The 20,592-nt window shown below is 47.6% G+C and overlaps 1 protein-coding gene and 1 long non-coding RNA gene across 5 annotated transcripts in view; one reads left to right on the forward strand and one right to left on the reverse strand.

Moving 5' to 3' along the window:
• The window catches only part of GMPR (guanosine monophosphate reductase), a 60,830-nt gene extending 48,513 nt beyond the window's left edge, over positions 1-12,317 (reverse strand). For 2 of the 4 annotated variants that reach the window (XR_009492475.1, XM_010818485.4), the window contains exons 1-2: positions 12,152-12,317; positions 3,215-3,334 (exon numbers count right to left, since the gene is read on the reverse strand). Coding sequence is in view for 3 of the 4 variants with exons in the window: in XM_010818485.4 (XP_010816787.1) it covers positions 3,215-3,334; positions 12,152-12,238 (207 nt within the window). In the remaining variant the exon portion in view is untranslated. Of the gene's footprint in view, positions 1-3,214; positions 3,335-12,126 lie in introns of all 4 variants that reach the window. The other 2 variants (XM_010818484.4, NM_001075977.1) reach the window with 2 other exon arrangements.
• The window catches only part of LOC132343646 (uncharacterized), a 53,278-nt gene continuing 44,394 nt past the window's right edge, over positions 11,709-20,592 (forward strand). The window contains exon 1 of the long non-coding RNA XR_009492578.1: positions 11,709-12,698. This is a non-coding gene — a long non-coding RNA (uncharacterized lncRNA). The remainder of the gene's footprint in view (positions 12,699-20,592) is intronic.

The following is a 20,592-nucleotide window of genomic DNA, read 5'->3' on the forward strand; positions in this document are numbered from 1 at the left end:
AGGGTCTTTTCCAATGAGTCAGCTCTTCACATCAGGTAGCCAAAGTATTGGAGCTTAGTGATCCTTGCTGCTGCTGCTGCTAAGTCGCTTCAGTCATGTCCAACTCTGTGTGACCCTATAGACGGCAGCCCACTAGGCTCCTCTGTCCCTGGGATTCTCCAGGCAAGAACACTGGAGTGGGCTGCCATTTCCTTCTCCAATGCATGAAAGTGAAAAGTGAAAGTAAAGTCGCTCAGTCGTGCCCGACTCTTTGCGACCCCATGGACCGCAGCCTACCAGGCTCCTCCGTCCATGTGATTTTCCAGGCAAGAGTACTGGAGTGATGCTTAGTCAACCCAAAAGAACCTCAGCTTCTATGCGAAAGCTTCTCTTTGTGTTCACGATCTAAACATTTCCTGATAAAAGCTAAACCCATCCATCAGGCAGCTGGTATTCTTGAGGGAAGGAAGTACATAAATCCTAATTCTAAAACTATGACCATCAACCCAGTAAGGGTTTACTGAACATCTATTTTGCGCAAGAACTTCACATATGTTATTTCATGTACTTCTCAGAACAACTTTGTACAACAGCAGTAACTTCGTGGGCAAAGACAGGACTTAAGAAACTGACATTTAAGAAACTTAACAACTGCTTGGCCAAAAGTGGGGCAAAGGACAGAATCAAACTCAAATCTGAATCCAGAACCCAGGCTCCTCCACCTCCTCCTGTATAGGGGCCTCACTCCTAACTTCTCTCAGTCTATCTCCCCCATTAAAAAATTCTCTGACTTTACTGATGCACGGAACTAACTCAGCATTCTAGAAATGGAAAATTCATAGGACCCACACATGATTAGCTATTTCAATGAACACTGTTTCATTTATGGAAAGTCTTTCCTGTGCAAATGGGAAGAGCCTACCAAGTTCTCTGTTTCTCATGAAACAGTAATCTGATATGTGAATTAATCAGGGCCATTAACCGCTCCCTGATTCCATGCACTTTTACACAAATACAGAATTCATGAAGAGCAATGGCTGATCACAGCAGAGTGAGGGAAAGATAGGGAGAAAAAAAACCACAAATTCCTTTTCCAATTAATTTGTTAGCCTCCGGCCCAAAGCTCAATGGGGGCTGAGGGCGGACAGATGCAACTGATCCTGGACTCAGACCTCAGGCAGACCACCCCCTACACTATTTGGTGAGTTCATAATTTGTTTGAAAATCTTCCTTCTAATCACTGGCTAATAATGAATCCCAGTACCTCCTGAGGTTAGTCATGCTGCCCACAGCAAGAAGCTCTTTCAACTAATTGGATTTATCTTTTCACTTGGCAGGCATTGTCTACGGAAATAGATGCACAGACTCTGAGCATCAGAAGCGCACATTTCACATCGATGATGAGTTAAGATGCACTGAACCTTGAATCCAATGCAGAGGCAGATGCATGAGATGAAGGTTCTGCCCACAGTAACTTTGCCTTTATTTTCCCAAGCCCAGGATACTAGTCCCTTTACAGGCAGAAAGACAGCAGCCGGCTCCAGGGACCTTGAGCTTATATCAGTACTATTATCTGCCAGTGTAAGTTGGGAGGCAGGTCCCTGATGCTGGAGCCAGTCTGGGTTTGCATCTCGGCTCTATGAGATTTCGGCTTTGCTGAAATGCCTTGGGCCAAGTGACCTCTCCTCTCTGTCTCTGGTGGAGTTGCGACCACCTCCTCCACATTCCATCCAGTTCTTGGCACCTAAGGTTTCTATATTGTGATATAATAAATGCTACAGAGCAAAGTGATTCTGTCTTTTTAAAGGTGCCGTCACTCTTCTACTAAATACGACACTTATCTAACATTATAATATGGCATGACATCCGACTTCGTTTTGTATCTCTAATTTCCAAAACTATCACAGGCATTTTCAAGGAAGAAATGGATGCCGGTCTGAAACTGAGCGAGGTCTTGTGAGGCTTCTGGGCACAGCTTTTCAGTGTCCCCCATTGCTTTGATTATAGCAAACAGCCTTCCTCAGCCTCCATGACCTTCCCTGAGCTCCAATGGGCAGATTCAGTTACTGATCAGGCAAGAGAGGGGAGACCAGGGAGCAACAAACAGGGAAGAGCAGCCTGGGAGCAAGGTCCTGTTTCCCCATCAAAGGATACACATGACTATATCTTTGAGCTATTTTTCGGATACTGAAACACCTACCAGGTGGGAGAAGTTAATGATTAAGGATGGTATGCTGCCCACACTCCTGGTGGCTCAAACAGTAAAGAATCCGCCTGCCAGTGCAGGAGACACAGGTTCGATCCCTGGGTCAGGAAGACCCCTAGAGAAGGGAATGGCAACCCACTCCAGTATTCTTGCCTTGAGAATTTCATGGACAGAGGAGCCTGGTGGCCTACCGCCCAGGGGCCGCAAGAGTCAGACACGACTGAGTGACTAACACTACTTCTCACGCTGCCCACAAGCCTGTAGACCGCAGACAATTGGACCTGAAGGTTGAAAACATTGACTCCTATGTACCTCGCCACCAACCCATCAGAAGAATGTCTGAGCGCTGATCACATCCTCTTTGAACAATTACTACAAAACCTGTCACTATCTTCCCCAAGTGCAGACACACAGTTTTGAAGACATTAGTCCACTGTGTCCCCCTTTGCCTGGCAAAGCAACAAGTGTGTTAGTTGCTCAGTCAGTGACACCATGAACTATAGCCCCCAGGCTCCTCTGTCCATGGAATTCTCCAGGCAAAAATACTGGAGTGGGTTGCCATTTCCTTCTCCAGGGGATCTTCCTGACCCAGGGATCGAACCCAAGTCTCCTGCACTGCAGGTAGATTCAATGGCAAAGCAATAAAGCTATCCTTTTCTACTTCACCCAAAACTCCCCATCATGGGATACATACGACAATATCTTTGAGCTATTTTGCAGATACTTGAAACACCCTCCAGGTGGGAGAAGTTAATGATTAAGAACGGTCTCCAAGATTTGATTGGCACCAATGTAAAAAGAAGCTGAGCTTTGGGCATCAGATCTAGACCATCTCAATGAATACAAAGTCCAGACTCCACCTACCTTCTGATGGAAGAGAGAAAAAGAAGGGCCTCCAGCAACAATCAGACTCAGAACCAATTAGTTTGGCCAAAGTGAATGACCTGAAATGTCTCGCTTTTCTCCTCTCCCCTATGTATGACAACCTGTCCAGTGTGAGCGCCAGAGGGAAAAAGCCCACCTTCCTACCTGTGACATCACCACTGCCATCTCAAACGTCCCCACGGTGTCCATGTTGGCCACAATGATGGGAATCCCCGAGTAGGTCTGCTTCGAGTTCCGAAATGTGAAGGTTCGCTCAAGGTCCACCTATTGCAAGAGGAAAAAGAAGTCTTTGGTTCTTTATGTGATTGGGGCAGAATTTCTAGAGTTTGGAGCGAATGAAAAGACACAAAGGAAGTGTATGTCCCTGGGTCCTCTTAGGGGTTGGGCCAGGGGCTCCAAACACAAGCGAGTCCCTAAGGAAATGGAATCATGGGTTGTTATCCAGGTGCAAAAACTGAACCCAGCTCCTTACAATCCTCAAGAAACCAGGACAAGGCACCGCATGTTCTGCCATCAAGCCCAGCCTCCAAACTGGAAGCTCTCTCCTTCAATAGCCTCTCCCATCCCCCGCCACCTTCTGTCCCCAGCCTGCTTCATGCCAGCCCCAAACATCCACACACAAGTCACTGTTCTCCACTTCTGGAGGGACGGTTCCCCTTCTGGGAAAATCCACTCCAGTCTCCCCTGCCATTCAAGACCCTCCCTTTAATTCCCACCTTCAGAGAGAACTAGGCCTTCACCCTGCAGTCAGCTGCAACCCCCATTAATCCCTTTGCCCTTCAACCTTCTCCACTGTTTCATGACTACCAGCATCTTTCAAAGATAGCCATGTCTGTGCACATAACCACTGGTTTCTGATTTGCAAATACAGCTCCAATTCTACCCTAATTCCAGCTTCAGGGTATTTATGACTAACTCAAGTGATCGGGAATCCAGAATGAGAGCTAAGCCAGGAAGGCGGGCTCAGCAAAAGCAGTGAGTAGGGCCAGGTGTTCGCCAAGAGCTGCTGCTGCTAAGTCACTTCAGTTGTGTCCGACTCTGTGCGACCCCATAGACAGCAGCCCACCAGGCTCTGCCGTCCCTGGGATTCTCCAGGCAAGAACACTGGAGTGGGTTGCCATTTCCTTCTCCAATGCATGAAAGTGAAAAATGAAAGGGAAGTCACTCAGTTGTGTCCGACTCTTCGTGACCCCATGGACTGCAGCCTACCAGGCTCCTCCGTCCACGGGATTTTCCAGGCAAGAGTACTGGAGTGGGGTGCCATTGCCTTCTCCACGCCAAGAGCTAGCAGAATTGAAATCATGGCCTCAACCTGGGCCAGATCTCCGGCTGCCATACAAAAGCAGCCATGTATGTGCCCAGATGCAGTGCTCATCCTACGCCTGCTCTTATCTAAGTGCTCTGCTCTTATCTAAGGACCGCCCCCCCACCCCCCACCACACACACCACCCCCCCCACACACACACACCACCATAGGCTCCACTTCCCAGGCTGGTTTCTGGCTGGGTTTGGCCAACGGGGTCACTGGTGGGGCAAGGGAGGAGACAGGCCTGGGTCCAAGAAGAGTAGTTCTGCAGACCCCCTCGGCCCTGGCCTGCCGGGTCATGGTTCTAGCTCACAGAGTGATCCCAGGCCTTGGGACCCTCCCCTTTGGAAGTGGTTTCTCTGCAGCCAATCTCTGGGGTCCCTCGTATCCCCTCTGGCATCTCCACTGAGCCATGCTGCCTCGCATTAAATTTCCTGTTTTAAATATTCACTCCTGTCTGTTTCTTTAGTCAGACCCTGCGGGACACGGCCTGCACAGAAGCAAGGGGACGCTTTCCCAAGGAGAACTGGCAGCACAAACCCAGGTGTGAATCCTAAGCTGCCGCAAGAATCTGGACCTACATTAATCCCAGCTGACTAAAGACCACGGCAATAATCATTTCCTACCAGTGTTTATCTAGAGCCTTTTATTTTTCGTTGGAAGTAACTTTCACTTCTTTTAAATTTATTTTTTAATAAAAATTGCTTTACCCTGTTGTGTTGGCTTCGGCCATACACCGTGAATTGGTCATAATTATATTCTCCCACCCCTCGTCCATCCCATCCTTCTAGGTCATCACAGAGCCAGGCTTAGCTCCATGTAATATAGCAATTTCCCATTAGCTATCTGTTTTACACATGACAGTGTACACATGGCTTCCTTGATGGCTCAGTTGGTAAAGAATCCGCCTGCAGTGCAGGAGACTCTGGTTTGATTCCTGGGTTGGGGAAATCTGCTGGAGAAGGGATAGGCTACCCACTCCAGTATTCTTGGGCTTCTCTTGTGGCTCAGCTGGTAGAGAATCTACCTGCAATGCAGGAGACCTGGGTTCAATCCCTGGGTTGGGAAGATCCCCTGGAGAAGGAAATGGCAACCTGCTCCAGTATTCTTGCCTGGAGAATCCCATGGGCAGAGGAGCCCAGTGGGCTACAATCTATGGGGTCGCAAGAGTTGGACATGACTTAGTGACTAAACCACCACTACCACCACCAGTGCATACACGTCAATGCTACTTTCTCAGTTTGCCCCACCCTCTCCTTCAGCCGCTATGTCCACAAGTCCCTTCTCTACATCTGTGTCTCCATTCCTGTCCTGCAAATAGGTTCCTCAGTACCTGAGTCAGTTGTAGTGAGGTGGATAAACCTAGAGCCTGTTACAGAGTTAAGTGAGTCAGAAAGAGAAAAACAAATACCGCATAGTAACACGCATACACAGAATCTGGAAAAAACAGTACCGATGAACCTATATGTAGGAAGTAACTCTCGCTTTGCCATCAGCGTGTCAAGACACCAGGAGACACCTATTTGTAGGAAGTAACCCTCACTTTGCCATCAGCATGTCAAGACACCAGGGGACACCTAGGTCTTTTGGCCTTTTCGCATCTCCTGTTCCTCCACACACAGAAGGCTTCCTGAGCCAATGAGGTCATCAACATGACGACATCGGCCTTAAACAGCATCAGCGAGGGGAAAAGAGATGCTTGACTGTGGGGGCACTGGTGGGAGGCGGCACATCCCTTTCCCCCACTTCCTTTATTACCATGCTTGGTTCTACTTCAGTAAAGCAAGTTCGATCTGCATCCTGAAAGATAACTGATGGGAACTATTAATGGCACCCTTCTGGGCTGCTAATGGCCCTCTAACATTTTGGCTTCGCAGGCTCACGACAATCAGGATTTCTTGGTCTCGAATTACTAATACTCCTTCCAAGAAGCATGGGAATAGCAGCTACACTCTGCACCTGGCTGAGCTCACAATGGTATTTTTTTCTCCTTGGCACTCCAAAAACCTATAGGCAGTAGGCAAAAAGCTGTTCTCCGTGGAAGAGGTCAGCCTTGACAATGAACCCTTCCCCTCATGTCTAGTCTCTTCCACATTGCAGAGTCTATGCAATCCTTAATTCTGGGAATGAGAAATAAAATATCTGCTCCGACCTTATGTACACAGACAGAAAGACACACACACACACCCTAAAACAGACCAGTTGTTTGCTGAGAGAAATATTTTAAATATCCTAGCCACTAGAAACTAAACTTGGCATTTAATCTGCCACAGCTGGTCAAGGCACCAAATATAGCACCTCCAAACCCCCTCTCTGCCAAGCCTGATTTGAAAGGGCACATAAAGTAATAAGCCACCCCTCCTCCACCTCAAAAATACATGTTTCTACTGCCCTTGCTTCCCTGGTGTCTCAGACGGTAAAGAATCTGCCTGCAAGGCAGGAGACCCAGGTTCAATCCCTGGGTCAGGAAGATCCCCTGGAGAAGGGAATGGCAACCCACTCCAGTATTCTGGAGAAGCCCACAGACAGTGGGCTATAGCCCATGCAGTTGCAAAGAGTCAGACACGACTGGGCAAACACACTTTCACTTTTATCACAGTCAGCCCTACAGCCCATTGTTTGAGGACCCAAAAGTACAACCAGAAAGCCCATCTACCACATTTCTAAATATCTCAATGCCAGGAGCAATGTGTAAGAAGCTGCTGCACAAATTTTTCTCTGTCCTCCTTCCTGGACAACAGTTTCATTCAGGGCCTAGAAAGTACTAGAACATGGCATCATGGGAGCCAGTCCTGGCCATCTCCTCTCGCACACATCCTTTTGTGCACGCAGGGACACTTCAGTCTACATGCTAACCTCCACGTCCACACGCCTATCCCTCAAACAGCAGTGACCTGGCCACTCTCTGAGATAGAGAGGCGAGCATCTGAGCAGCATGGCTGGCCCTTAGAAAGCACACCCCGGGAAGACTCCCCACCCCCACCCCCCTGCCCTCTTGCCCTGTGCAGGCCCTGGAATCAGTTCAAAGTCATCTGGGCAGGAAATCCAGGGTTCTGAGTATCTAGAGCACGGCCCAGAGGGAAAGGCCCAGCCTTCAGCTCTGTCCAGTGAGGAGGGGACAAAAATGGGGTCTGGGGCAGGGGCCTCTCTGGCCTAAATCTATGGATGGTGCCAATTAAAGCAATTCTCTGACTGCGTTACTTGGTACCTATAAGGTTACTTGCTTACCTTGGACTATAAGCGCAGGGCAATGCCTTTCCCCTCTGTGGTCCGAGTGGCTCAAAAGGGTGCAAATAATTCATGTCTGGCTAAGGGTAAGGATGGGATTGTGTTTTGGCTCCCAGTCTCTCAGGGCACTGTGTGGTGGGCCCCAGCCCGGCCCTCTGAACGTGCCTGGCCCCCTGGATGTTTCACCATCACGTGTCAGGATTCAGGGAAGCACGTGTAGTCGCATACCACCACCAAACCACAGTGCTCCACTGTGGAAAGGCTCCAGCGGCCAGCCCCGGCGCCTGTGTGCGCATCAGAATCACGCACGATGATTCCCAAAATACACATGCTCAATCCGCCCCAACCTCCTAAATCAGAACCTTTGTGATGGAGACACTGTGTGTACCTAGGAATGTCTTCCTAGGTGATTCTGATGCATTCATGAAAAGCAAGCCTAGTCAAACCCTCCAATGTTACACAGCCACATTTACAGAGGCTGTTACAGCTGGACTCTCTCTTCCAAAAGGCACTGAAATACCAACCAGTTCAGTACCTGTGAACATGACCTTTTTGGAGATAAGCTCTTTGTGGGTAATCAAGGTAAGATGAGATCATTAAGGTAGGTCCCACTCCAGTATGACTGGTGTTCTTATAAAAAGGGGGAATTTGGACAGAGACACAGCAAGGGAGAATGTTGATTGACGGGGAAGGCAGAGACTGAACAATGCTTGCAGCCAAGGAATAACCAGGCTGTGCGGCAACAACATGAAGGCAGGGGAGAGGCAAGGAAGATTCTCCATCACAGCTCTCAGCAGGAACCCACCCTGCTGACATCTTGACCTGGGGCTTCCAGAACTGAGAGACAATAAACCCCTGTTGTATGAGTCAGCCAGTCTGTGGTTCTTTGTTACAGCAGCCCCAGAAAAAACAGAGCCCAGGTAATAACACAATTGGCTCAGAGCCTGGAAGAACCCAGGTCTCCTTTCTTCCAGCCAATATCCTCTCTACTCTGCCATGGTCTTGTTCCTCTCAGGCCAGCCTGCTGTCCATGGAAGCTGGACCAGAACTCACCAGAGCTGGTTCATTTCTCACTGGACCTCTGGTGAGAAAAAGACTATGGAGCATTTAGGAGACTGATCACTCATTGGGTTATGTCTTGTCTGTCCCAGCCCAAGTGACCGGTTTTCCACTGCAAACTCCTCACTGTCCGACTTCCAACATTATGGTTGTGCTGTTAGGTTTGTGGTTTTCTTTAAACATCTTACTAGCTTAAGGACAAGGATGGGACACTGGAGCAAGGAATGGGTCCCAAAGAAGAAAATTCTCAGGCAGTCAGGGAGGAGGTCACCCCCTCAGTGTGGCAGAGGTCCTGCTCAACCAACATGTCACTTCCTCTGAAAACACTACCTAAATGCAGCCCCATGGCCCTCTATTCCTGTGGCCCAAGGACTTATGAAGACAGGAGAATGGACAATGGAGGGACAGCTGACGATGACTGTTGATGTGGTACAACCACAGGAAGGCCACCTAGGCTGTCTCCACCTTTACCTTAGCCTCCAGGAGCTGATCTCAAGTTCATTTCATGTGACACTTGTGGCAATGCCCTGGAAGGAGCACTAAACTTGAGTGGGAGGGCACCCTGCCTTTCTCCCCATTTCCTGCTCACTTGTCTGGTGGATCCAGCAGCTGGTCCAGCTCTGAGCAAAACTGCTGCAGAGATGAATCTTGTCAACAGTCACCAGGCTCCCTTCCCAGCCAGACTGCTATCATGGGGGCTGTTTGCTCTCCTGGCTCCACTCACATCTGCTCTCGTGAGCCCGGCCATTTACCATTTAGTTTCAAATTTACATTCAGGTATCCCTGTGCCTGCGGGCATGCACTTCAGGATTATACCTGGTCGTACAATGCAAAGTTTTCATCTGCCTATGGGAAACTTCAGGCATCCACAGCCGACTGAGCACAACTTGAGAGGAGGTTAGAGGTCCTCCTAGATCCCTCAATATCAATGAAGCAGGCAGTCAGGTGATGGGGGTGGCCAACAGGTAGCTAAACCATGATGGTATCCAAATGGGCTTCCCAGGTGGCTCAGATGGTAAAGAGTCTGCCTGCAATGCAGAAAACCCGGGTTTGATCCCTGGGTTAGGAAGATCCCTTGGAGAAAAAAATGGTAACCCACCCCAGTATTCTTGCCTGGAGAATCCCATGGACAGAGGAGCCTGGCAGGCTACAGTCCATGGGATTGCAAAGAGTAAGGCACAACTGAGCAAATTTACTTCCTGCTACTGCTAAGTCACTTCAGTCGTGTCCAACTCTGTATGACCCCATAGACGGCAACCCACCAGGCTTCACCGTCCCTGGGATTCTCCAGGCAAGAACACTGGAGTGGGTTGCCATTTTCTTCTCCAATGCGTGAAAGTGAAAAGTGAAAGTGAAGTCACTCAGTTGTGTCCTTCTCTGACTGCAGCCTACCAGGCTCCTCCGTCCATGGAGTTTTCCAGGCAAGAGTACTGGAGTGGGGTGCCATTCACTTCCTAGATCCCACAATATCAATGAAACAGGCAGTCAGGTGATGGGGGTGGCCAGCAGGCAGCTAAGCCATGATAGGAACCAAATGGAAAGGCAACACCAGTTAATTCAGGTTTCCAGGAAGGGAGCTGGTAAACTCCCACAAACATGGAAATATGAAAACACTTCTCAAGGGCACCGAGATCACACTGCTGTGTGTGCATGTAGATTGCAGTGTATCATGGGAAGCTGGGACATTCACAGCTTCAGTCAGCCCAAATTACGAAACCAAATGACTCAAGACAACATCATACTATTCCCTGGAAAAGAGTAATTCATTCTAGTGCAGAAGAAGAAGGGGGTGACAGAGGATGAGATGGTTGGATGGCATCACCGACTCAAGGGACATGAGTTTGAGCAAACTCTGGGAGATAGTGAAGGACAGAGAAGCTTGGTGTATTGCAGTCCATGGGGTTGCAAAGAGTCAGACACGACTAAGCGACTGAACAACAACAACAAACATAAAATCTGAATGTTTTACCTTTACAAGAGGTTTCCTGCTTCAGAAAATACACATAATACATCCTTGCTTTAAATATATGATTTTTCTCAAAATAACTTTTTCTTTACTAAGTGAATTGTGACCCAATATTTAGATTATTGCGGCCACCAAATCATTAGTCTGCCCCAAATCCCCACATCTCGTCTCAGTGTGGACTCAGGTACCAGCTACTGCTGGGACTTCAGGAGTCTGGGCCTGCCATCCAAGCTGTTCATTGTTCTTCTAAGTGAAGGGGCAGGAAGAGAGCTGACCAATCCAGAGTGAAAAGTGTTACTCATTCCCCACCTCTTCCAGTCTGGGCTCCAGCTGCCAGCCCTCCAGCTTGAGAAGGTGAGTTGATTAGTTCTGATTATTGGCTAAAGCAGGAGGCTTCCAGTTAATTCAAACAAGCCCTCAGCTGGCAGCACCAGGCACTGCAGTTAGGAGTCCCAGCCGGCGCAGGCAGGCAGGCAGCCCAGATCCTCGCAAGGGGATTTATTTATGGTCCTGGAAGGGGGGGTGGGGGGAGAAACCTATGCTGGCTCAGCCTCCCCCTGTTTACTTGTGCAACCCCTGCCTCCGGACACAGCAGTTTCCTCACCTTCCTCTCCAGCTCGAAGCCCCAAGCAAAGCCATCATCACCCATATACACATCTCCAGGGGATTCTGCCTATCTGTGCAACTAGTTTATCCTTCAAGACTTGACCTTCCTCCTGCCCCCACCCTCTAGCTCTTTCCAGTCTGGTCTCCACATGTTCCTCGGGCTTTGCTCTCATTATTAAGGCAGAATGGGCAAAACTGCCCCCACCCCTGCCCCTCAGCGGTCCCATTAGCCCCCACACCCGCACCCCAGTGTTTCCAGCTTCTGGAAGACTGGGTTGGACTCCAGCTGTCCAGTAAGGGGGTGCCGCCAGGCACAGGTCCCCAGCCTCTCTCCCAGAAGTCACTGGAACGAAGAAGGTATACCCTGAACTTTTGCCCCGGAGTTTCCCTGAGTTTCAGACCTCCTAAAATAAATTCCATGGCTGGACCTGATACTAAAGCAGTCAGAGTTCTCCGCAGAGAGACGCTGCCCAAAAAATCCCCGTCCCTGTACACCTGGGCTCCGCTGCGTCCTTTTCACCCTATATACACCCCTCAACCGGCCCCTGCCCTCGCCGTCACTCTTTCTGAATCAGCTGACCACTTGGTCTTCGCTCCTCTGGGGTTTAGTTCCGTGGTGCCTTTCCCCTCGCCGCCCCAACCGGACGCCTTGAGGATTTTAGGCCGGAGTCGGACCCCTTAAGGACAACTCGGACCTCTTACAGACACCTCCTGTCCTGGCAGGGGACCAGCTGGCTTTCCCTCTCTACGGTGGTGAGAAGAGCAGAAGGGGTCGGCGTCCCACCCACCCCCAGACACACAAAAAAGCAGGTGAGGTGGGCGCACAGTACAGCGCCTCTCACCCACCTCCCCCGCGCCACCCCGGAAAAAAAAAAAAAAACAATCCCGCACCAATGCGGCTTTCGAAGGGCCCCACCTCGGCTCTACTCTTGAGGCTGCTTCGTTTGGGTCGGAGCAGGACATCCTTGAAGTCTAGCTTGAGGTCCGCATCTATGCGGGGCATGGTGCGGGCAGCGCGCTCGGGCCAGCGCGGCTGGAGCCCGCAGCTCCTTCCTGCAGTACAGGCGGCGCGGGACGCTAGCAGCTGGGTTTGCGGGGAGCCGGGAAGGTTAGGACGGGCGGGGCGGGGCTCCGGCGGGTAGGGCGGGGCCTCCGTTGGGAGGGGCGGGGCTCCGGCGGGCGGGGGCGGTGCCGCGGGAGCGTGAGGGTGGGAGACTGTGCCGCGGCGGGTGCTCTGCCCGCGCGCACGCGGCCCCCTTAAGGCCTCGGGCCGCCCCCAGCCGCTCTCGGCCTTGCCCCGCGCTCCGGAGGCTCCGCCCCCAACGGCGGCGGCCGAGGTAAAGAGCGGATCCGGGGACTGACGCGGTGCGGACAGACCAGATGGACGCTAGGAAGTCCGCTCGTGTGACACTTCTAGCCGCTGCCCGCCCCTGTTTACGGGCGTGCTCACTGCGGTGACCAAAGTATGTGTGTGGGGGGAGGAGGAGTGCACACCGTCTCGTCTGTCACCGAGGTCCCCTGTAGGGAGGAGACTTGGCCTGTGACCCCCTCACCCACGGAAAAGTCCACTCCTTGAAAGGCTTCCCTTCTTTCCTTTCAAGCCCCGTGTGCCCGTCAGGTGCTGAGTCACACCTCTCACATGCCAAAACCGAAGAAACCCCTGGGAAGGTGGAGAGAATTGGGAAAAGAGAGTGGGCAGGTGACTCTGGCCGTGGTGGGCTTGTTGAGGCAATCTTTGTGTTCCCTTTGGATTTCACGAGTTTGTATTAATCTAAAAGCGTGACGTCTGTAGTCGGCGGAGATCCTGAGATTCTAGGGACCTTAGTCCTCCTGAGAATGAGTGATGTCAGTTTATTTTTAGTCCACTTGTTGACCACGCTGAGCTGTCATTATGCATTAGGAATGTGCTTAAGTGCCCGCCCTGCACCTGCTCATTCGCTTGCACAACAGCCCAAGGAAGAAGGAGCCGGTTTGCAGATACGGAACTTGAGGACATATAAAGGAAATGACTTGCCCAAGGTTATAGTAAAGTTAAATAGAAATCTCTCAGTCCTTAAAACTTATTACAACCTTAGCTAAAGCTGCTTTTGTCTTGGAACCTCTCTCTGCCTGGGTTCAAAACCTGACCCCGCCACATGCTAGCTGGATGACCATGGGGAAGCCACTTAATTTATCTAAACCTGTTTTCTCATAAGTTAGATGAAAAACATTTAACACTATCCTCTCCCACGTTTGGGAGAGAATTAAATTGTTTGTTCTTGTGGGTTTCCCATAATTAATACATGGGAACTGTTTATTTAGGGTCACATGTAGCATTATGTGCTTTTTGCTTTGCATCCTCAAACTAGATTGCTAACTGCGCAAAAGCAACTTTCATTTTCTTTCACTTGTCTGCAGGCTTGACCTGTTCTCAGGGAACTCATATTTGGTACAACTGACCATAAAGAAACATCACAATGTTCATTTAACACAAATGTCTGCAAATGATAAAGTTCTCAGCCCATCACATTTGCAGCATAGGAAGTTCCTGAACTTTCATGAAAGGAAATGAAAGTTACCAGGGAGAGAGTGAAAATCACCACAATTAGCTGGACAGGCTAAATATTTATGACCCTTATGGAATCATTTGTTGGGAGCCAGCCAGATGGGCTGCTTATTTTCAAAGTCTTAAGTTAATTCTGATCTTAATTCTGATCTTAAGTTCCTAACTAAAAACAAGGTAAAATGTAATTATTTATGGTATGGTTATTTGAAAATGATACTCCCAGCAGGGAAGAGAAACTAAGCTTATGAAGGATCTGCCTGGGGTTACAGTAACAGGGGTGAATGTGTGCTTTATAGTTGTTATTACCTACCACATCTTACTCAGACGGTAAAGCGTCTGCCTACAATGCAGGAGGCCTGGGTTTGATCCCTGGGTTTGATCCCTGGGTCGGGATGATCCCAGGGAGAAGGAAATGGCAGCCCACTCCAATATTCTTGCCTGGAAAATCCTATGGACGGAGGAGCCTGGTAGGCTACAGTCCATGGGGTCGCAAAGAGTAGGGCACAAATGAGCAACTTTACTTTGACATCTTAAAGGAAAAGCCTCCTTTGGATGACCTTGCTGATTAACTAGGAAGGTACCTCTCCTCTTGGTCTCTTGCCCACTCCCTTTCTATAGGATAGAGACAGAAGCCCACTTTGTGCATTCCATTTCCTTTCCTTCTGGAATGTTCCATCATACCTTTCCTCTTCCCAGGCACAAAATCATATTCCAGGGGTCTTAGCTAAGAACTCAGAAGGGCAGAGGAACAATTGTTTCTTCTCTAAAATTTGTTATTTTAAGTTACAGTCTAACCAAGTCTGTATGCAGAGTTGAAATAGGAGAACATAAGGTTCAATCTATTTATGATTTAAATGTAATAGATTTACAAGGTATTTAAATACAGGGGAAGATTTGACTTAATTGAAGCACTAAAAGGAAAAGGAATATATTAAATATTCGGTATAACATGTTTATAGAAATTTAATTACATTTATGAAAAGGACTAAATACTTTCAAAGGCTTCTTGATGGTAAAATCTCCTAACTTTATAAAAAGATGATTAGGAACCTAACTTTGAAAAGTTAAAGAATTTGAGGTTTTAAAAGTGCAATTTCGGGGGGCGGGGGTAGGTTTAGCAGTTGTCTTCATTTCTATTGGTGTATAACAAATTATCAAAAAAAAATATAGCAGTTTTAAAAACACGATTTCTATAGGTCAGAAGTTTGTGTCTGGCTTAGTCAGTTCCTTTACTTCAAGCTTTTATCAGACTACAATCCAGGTGTTAGCCAGAACTGTGATCTTATAAGAACCTCAACTGGGGAAAGACCTGCTTTCAAACTTTCTCAGATTGTTGTGAGAATGCATTTCCTGCAGCTCCGAAACTGAGGATTTCTGTCTTTCAGAGGTCTTTCTCTGTTCCTGCTCATACTCATTCACTCAGTCATGTCCAACTCTTTGTGACCCCATGGACTGTAGCCTGCCAGGCTCCTGTCCGTGGGATTCTCCAGGCAAGAATACTGGAGTAGAGTGCCATTTCCTCTTCCATGGGATTTTCCCTACCCAGGGATGGAACCCACATCTCTTGTGTCTCTTGCACTGGCAAGTGGATTCTTTACCAGTAGCTCCACTTGGGAAGCCCCTCTGCTCCTAGCGGCTGCTTGCAGATCCTTGCCATATAGGTTTCTCCAACATGCCCGCGTATTTCCTAAAAGCGTGCTTCCTCAAAGCTGGCAATAGAATTTGAGTTTACTAGCCAGATGAGTCCTGTCTGTGTGTGTGTGCGTGTGTGCTAAGCTGCTTCAGTTGTGTCCAACTCTTTGCAACCCTATGGACTATAGACCACCGTGAGAGCTCCTCTGTCCATGGGATTCTCCAGGCAAGAATACTGGAATGGGTTGCCATGCCCTCCTCCAGGGGATCTTCCTGACCAAGGGATTGAACCCATGTCTCTTATGTCTCCTGCATTGGCAGGTTGGTTCTTTACCGCTAGAGCCACCTGGGAAGACCAGAGTCCTCTTCAACAAAGTGTAATCACTAATGTCTCATTACTTTGCTATATTCTGTTAGAAAGAAGCTCAGGTCCTGTCCACACTCAACAAAGAGAATATTAAAAGGGCATGAGCTCCGGGAGGTGGGGAGCATGGAGGAAACTCTAGGGCCTGTCATAGCTGTTTTTCTACTTTTTTTTCCCCCATCCCGGGATTCAAACCAGAATTTTGAACTGTATTTCATTTAGTTCTCGGCACCAAGAGCATCCTTAGTCTCCTCCAATCTGAGACAGTTTCTCAGGTTTTCCTTATCATTCATGACCTTGACACTTCTGAAGACAATTGGTCATAGATTTTCTCCCTCAGTTTGGGTTTACCTGATGTTTTCTTAATATAAGACTTGGGTTAGGATGTGTATGCGTGTGTGAAGAATACCACAGACGTGAAGCACTCATCTCATTGTATTATGTCGGGGGCTCATGGTATTAATGTGATTTGTTACTGGTGATGTGGAAGTCGATGACTTTGATAAGGTCGTGTCTGCCAGGTTTCTGTTCTGTAAAGTGATCCTTTTCCATTCTCCACGTTCTTTTCGAAGCGAGTTACTAAGCCAGTCTACGCTCAGGCAGAGGGGATTTAGCTCCACCTCTTGGAGGGAAGGGTTACCCTGGGTCGGGAAGATCCCTTGGAGAAGGAAATGGTAACCCACTCCAGTATTCTTGCCTGGAGAATCCCATGGACAGAGGAAGCCTGGTAGGCTACAGTCCACGGGGTTGCAAAGAGTCAGACACGACTGAGCGACTTCACTTCACTTGGAGGGAACAGTGTCAAAAAATTCATGATGTATGTTAATGTGCTATGCTCACTCATGTCTGACTCTTTGCGACCCCATGGACTGGGACCCATCAGGCTCCTCTGTCCATGGGATTTCCCAGGTGTGAATACTGGAATGAGTTGCCATTTCCTTCTCCAGAGAATCTTCCTGACCCAGGGATCAAACTCGTGTCTCTTGCATCTCCTGCGTTCTTTACCACTAGTACCACCTGGGAAGTCCTTAATACTGCTCAGTAATTAGTAAATAAATTTGGGGAGATATTTTGAGGCTGTACAACTATCCTATTTCTCATTGAAGCTTCTATTAATTTTAGCATTCATGATTGAAAATTTTTTACTATTTGCTTTTCTTCTGCTCTACTAATATGAAAGTTATATTCTCTATTTCTGTTATGTTTTTAAAAAGTCTTTATTAAATGTGTTTGGAACCCACACCCCCTGCACTGGAAGTCAAAGTCTTAACCACGGGACCACCAGGAAGTCTCTGTTTCTATTTTTTTATTCAGTTCCTAGAAACTATAACATGTGTCATATCTTTTTGCCTTTTCATACTGTCTTAAAACTCAACATTCAAAAAACTAAGACATGGCATCCAGTCCCATCACTTCATGGCAAATAGATGGGGAAACAATGGAAACAGTAACAGGCATTATTTTCTTGGGCTCCAAAATCACTGCAAATGATGAATGTAGTCATGAAATCAAAAGACGTTTGCTCCTTGAAGGAAAAGGTATGACCAACCTAGACAGCATATTAAAAAGCAGAGACTTTACTTTGCTGACAAAGGTCTGTCTAGTCAAAGCTATGGTTTTTCCAGTAGTCATGATGTGAGAGTTGGACTGTACACAAAGCTGAGTGCCTAAGAACTGATGCTTTTGAACTGTGGTGTTGGAGAAGACGCTTCACAGTCCCTTGGACTGCAAGGAGCTCAAACCATTTAATCCTAAAGGAAATCAGTCCTGAATATTCATTGGAAGGACTGATGTTGAAGCTGAAACTCCAATATTTTGGCCATCTGTTGCGAAGAACTGACTCATTGGAAAAGACCTTGACGCTGAAAAAGAGGGCAGGAAGAGAAGGGGATGACAGAGGATGAGATGGTTGGATGGCACTACTGACTCGACAGACATGAGTTTGACAAGCTCTGAGAGTTGGTGATGGACAGAGAATCCTGTCGTGCTGCAGTCCATGGGGTCACAAAAAGTCGGACACGACTGAGTGACTGAACTGAACTGAATAACGTGTATTTGGCTTATTAAGTTCTTAAATTATTAAAATCTTTACCCCATCCCCAAATAGTACAAAGATTGCAAAACACTCCAAGTCCATTCATCACATTCCTGACTTACATGCTATTTTTAGCACAATATTTTGAGTCTCTTTGTTATTAATATTTATTTATTTTACCCCAGTAGATAATGTCATTTTTAAATCACTAATTAGTTTCACCCATGTTACCACTTTAATCTTTTTGATCTCAGGTCTGCTAGCTGGGATGGATGTCTAATTCTGAAGACTATTCTTTAGGATTCTTTTATTTTTTTAGTGAAGTTTTCCTTGTGATGAACTCTCAGTTTTTGTTTGTCTGCACATGTCTTTATTTTGTCCTCATTTTTGAATAATATTTTTTGCAGCTATAGAATTCCAGATTGCTAGTTACTTTCATCAGCACACTGATAATCTTTCTCTGAGAAGTGCCTTTTGGTGTCCATTATTGCTGTGAAGGAGTCAGTTGTAAATCTACCTGTACATCCTTTAACGGAGGCGGTACTGTATTGAAGCTATAATGGCTCAGGCATTTCCCCCCTTTGCTTTGTTGTTTTTTCTATTCTGCTCAACAGTCAAACAGCCCTCTTTTCACTCAGCTGGGCAGTGGGGAGAAGCTGGGAGCTGAATGTAGATCCCCTTCATCCTAACACTGAAGATTTAGGGTTCCCCTTTGGGGGGTCCCCATTTTGTGTGGGCAGGGTCTACTATCAGACCCTCTTCCTTGCATGAGACCTGAGCTCTGACAGTTCACTTTCCCCTGACACAGATACTGAACCGAAGCAGAGGTGAGGGGTGTCAGCAGATGCTCCAATAATGTGTTTACCTCTACAGATACTGATGTCTGGCTGAACACTAGCCCGTGAGCTTCCCAGTGTCTTCAGTTCTACAATGCTGAACAGGCTTCAAGTTGTTGTGAAGTCTGATATTTTCCACTATTTTTAGAGGGAGGGTTGATCTGTATGACCTAGTCCATCGTTAACCAGCAATTAGAACCTGACAATGGTCGCTCAATCACTAAAGTTTAGGGTTTCCCTCATGGCTCAGTGGTAAAGAATCTGCCTGCCAATACAGGAGACACAGGTTCAATCCCTGGTCTGGGAAGATCCCACATACTGCCACAACTTCTGAGCTGGTGCTCTAGCGCCTGGGAGCCGCGACTTCTGAAGCTGCATGCCCTGTAGCCTGTGCTCGTCGATAAGAGAAGGCCCTGCAAGGAGAAGCCTGCACACTACAAACAGCAGCCCCCGCTGCAGCTAGAAGAAGCCCACTGCAGCGACAAAGACTCAGCACATCCAAAAATAAATCATTTTTAAAAAGCACTAAGGCTTATGGATTAACAGTGACTGGGCCAGCTGTCATTTGTCAGACACAAGTTTGAAGGAATCACGTTTGGTAAAGTATGGCCACAGTCCTTTCCATTTCTAAAGTGATTACTTTCCACCTGCCCTTCTGCTAAACCCTTGCGGTGCATTGTCTCCGTGGATTATGGAAACAAAGATATGAAATACAGTCTGTTTTTATTCCCATTTAAAGGTTGAAGAAACAGGGCAAAATAGAGCTGTTTAAACTAGGACCTGCCTGACTTCAGACTTCTGCTAGGCAAACAGTCTTACCTATAAAAAAACAAAAATCCTTGTTGAATTGGATAGAGTTCAGTTCAGTTCAGTCACTCAGTCGTGTCTGACTCTTTGCGGCCCCATGAACCACAGCACGCCAGGCCTCCCTGTCTATCACCAACTTCCGGAGCCCACCCAAACTCATGTTCATTGAGTTGGTGATGCCATCTAACCATCTCATCCTCTGTTGTCCCCTTCTCCTCCTGCCCTCAATCTTTCCCAGCATCAGGGTCTTTTCCAGTGAGTCAGCTCTTCACATCAGGTGGCCAAAGTATTGGAGTTTCAGCTTCAACATCAGTCCTTCTAATGAACACCCAGGACTGATCTCCTTTAGGATGGACTGGTTGGATCTCTTTGCAGTCCAAGGGACTCTCAAGAGTCTTCTCCAACACCACAGTTCAAAAGCATCAATTCTTCGGTGCTCAGCTTTCTTCACAGTCCAACTCTTACAGCCATACATGACCACTGGAAAAACCATAGCCTTGACTAGACGGACCTTTGTTGGCAAAGTAATATCTCTGCTTTTGAATATGCTGTCTAGGTTGGTCATAACTTTCCTTCCAAGGAGTAAGCGTCTTTTAATTTCATGGCTGCAGTCACCATCTGCTGTGATTTTGGAGCCCCAAAAAGTAAAGTCTGACACTGTTTCCACTGTTTCCCCATCTATTTCCCATGAAGTGATGGGACCGGGTGCCATGATCTTCGTTTTCTGAATGTTGAGCTTTAAGCCAACTTTTTCACTCTCCACTTTCACTTTCATCAAGAGGGTCTTTAGTTCTTCTTCACTTTCTGCCATAAGGGTGGTGTCATCTGCATATCTGAGGTTATTGATATTTCTCCCAGCAATATTGATTCCAGCTTGTGCTTCATCCAGCGTTTCTCATGATGTACTCTGCATATAAGTTAAATAAGCAGGGTGGCAATATACAGCCTTGACATACTCCTTTTCCTATTTGGAACCAGTCTGTTGTTCCATGTCCAGTTCTAACTGTTGCTTTCTGATCTGAATACAGGTTTCTCAAGAGAGACTCCATTAATTAAAAATATATCTTAGAGACATTCAGTTGAGTTCAGTTCAGTTCAGTCGCTCAGTCATGTCCAACTCTTTTCGACCCCATGAATC

Source organism: Bos taurus, chromosome 23 (assembly GCF_002263795.3).
Source record: "Bos taurus isolate L1 Dominette 01449 registration number 42190680 breed Hereford chromosome 23, ARS-UCD2.0, whole genome shotgun sequence".
NCBI lineage: Eukaryota > Metazoa > Chordata > Mammalia > Artiodactyla > Bovidae > Bos > Bos taurus.